Source organism: Penaeus japonicus, unplaced genomic scaffold (genome assembly GCF_977035675.1).
Source record: "Penaeus japonicus unplaced genomic scaffold, GWHDUDI00000001_assembly GWHDUDI00000013, whole genome shotgun sequence".
Classification (NCBI taxonomy): domain Eukaryota; kingdom Metazoa; phylum Arthropoda; class Malacostraca; order Decapoda; family Penaeidae; genus Penaeus; species Penaeus japonicus.
The window spans coordinates 9813542-9815046 of record NW_028234415.1 but is presented as its reverse complement, the minus strand read 5'-3'; the positions used below and the strand labels follow the sequence as shown (position 1 = coordinate 9815046).

At 44.6% G+C, this 1505-nt stretch overlaps 1 protein-coding gene across 1 annotated transcript in view; it reads left to right on the top strand.

Moving 5' to 3' along the window:
* The window catches only part of LOC122244656 (uncharacterized), a 7683-nt gene extending 6503 nt beyond the window's left edge, over nucleotides 1–1180 (top strand). Inside the window, exons 3-4 of the mRNA XM_043002617.2 lie at nucleotides 381–508; nucleotides 965–1180. Coding sequence (XP_042858551.1) covers nucleotides 381–508; nucleotides 965–1103 — 267 coding nt within the window. The 3' untranslated portion in view covers nucleotides 1104–1180. The remainder of the gene's footprint in view (nucleotides 1–380; nucleotides 509–964) is intronic.
* Nucleotides 1181–1505: the final 325 nt, after the last annotated feature.

Here is a 1505-nt window from a genome sequence, read left to right as displayed (position 1 = left end):
GATCTTTTGTGTCCAAGTGTATACTTCCTCCCGAGGAACTGTCTATCACTATCTATCTATTTTATTTATTTATTTGAGGAACTAGTTTCTTCGTCGGGGATCTTTTGTGTCTAAATGTATAGTTTGAGTATCGTTAACGTAGCTGATAGATACTTCCACCCGAGGAACTATCTATCACTATCACTATCTATCTATTTAATTCATTTGAAGAACTAGTTTTCACTTTTCTGATGTGTGCACTATCTATTTTATCTCTATCTTATTTATTTGAGGAACTAGTTTTCCCTTTTCTGATGTGTGCACTATCACTATCTATCTATTTAATTTATTCGAGTTTCTAGTTTTCACTTTTCTGATATGTGTGTATTCGGCACCCACAGGACAGCGAACTCGGCGCCCACGTGAACACCGTGGTGGTGCAGCACGACGATGACCTGATCTTTCCGGGTGACCTCGCCTTCGCCCTCAGATGCCACGACCAGGTCACCGTTAGTGCCTCAATGAAAGGGTGAGTGTAGGCTGTAGATTAAGCTGTGTGTGTGTGTGTGTGTGTGTGTATGTGTGTGTGTGTGTGTGTGTGTGTGTGTGTGTGTGTGTTAGTATACTTCCTAGATTTGTTAAGTTACATCATCTTCTTTGAGAATATATATATATATATATATATATATATATATATATATATATATATATATATATATATATGTATATATATATATATATATATATATATATATATAATTCATGGTCACACAGCCCAGAAGTGTGAGACTATTTCCAAAGCATGTAAACAACTAATTAAGAAGAATTAGATGTCATAAGTAAAAGCTAAACCATAACTTCCATTTTATGTTGTTAAAGTTAGAATCTAATTTAGAAGAGGTAATTCAAAATCAACCATCTCCTTTCAAAAGAAGCTGAAAAAAAACAAGTAAATAGGATTTTAATTTCGATCTTAATTCTCCAGGGTGAAGTCAAGGATCACCCTCGTAGACCCAGATCCTGGCTCCAAGCAGGACTCCAAGGACGAGCTGTCTGCCACCTCCTCGTCCCGTGTGGTGACCTTGAGTCCGGCCCGCCCTTCGCCCCCCAAGGAGGAGCTATAGCGAGCCCTCGAGGACACGGAGAGCCATCAAGGGTCCTGGCACCGGGAGGAGGGAGTGTGGGGAGGGAGTGTGGGGGGATGGGGCGAGTGTGGGGGGAATGGGGGGGGGGCGGGGCGAGTGGGGAGGGAGTGTGGGGGAGTGGAAAGCCGGGAGATAATGTAAGAGCGGGGAGGGTGTTGAGGGAGTGCGCAGGAGGAGGAGAGGAGGGCAGAGGGGAGGGAGCATGGACAGAGTAACCTCTCTGTTCGAGCTTTGGCCAGTTTCCCTTTCGAAAGGAACGAAAGCGGTTTGAAAAGGCAGTGTGTGCTTTCGCCCCCTCTCCCCTTCCGCCCCCTTCACGTTCTCTTGACCCTCTCTTGGTGGAAAGCACGCGGCGACGCGAGCTTCCCCGGGTTTCCTATT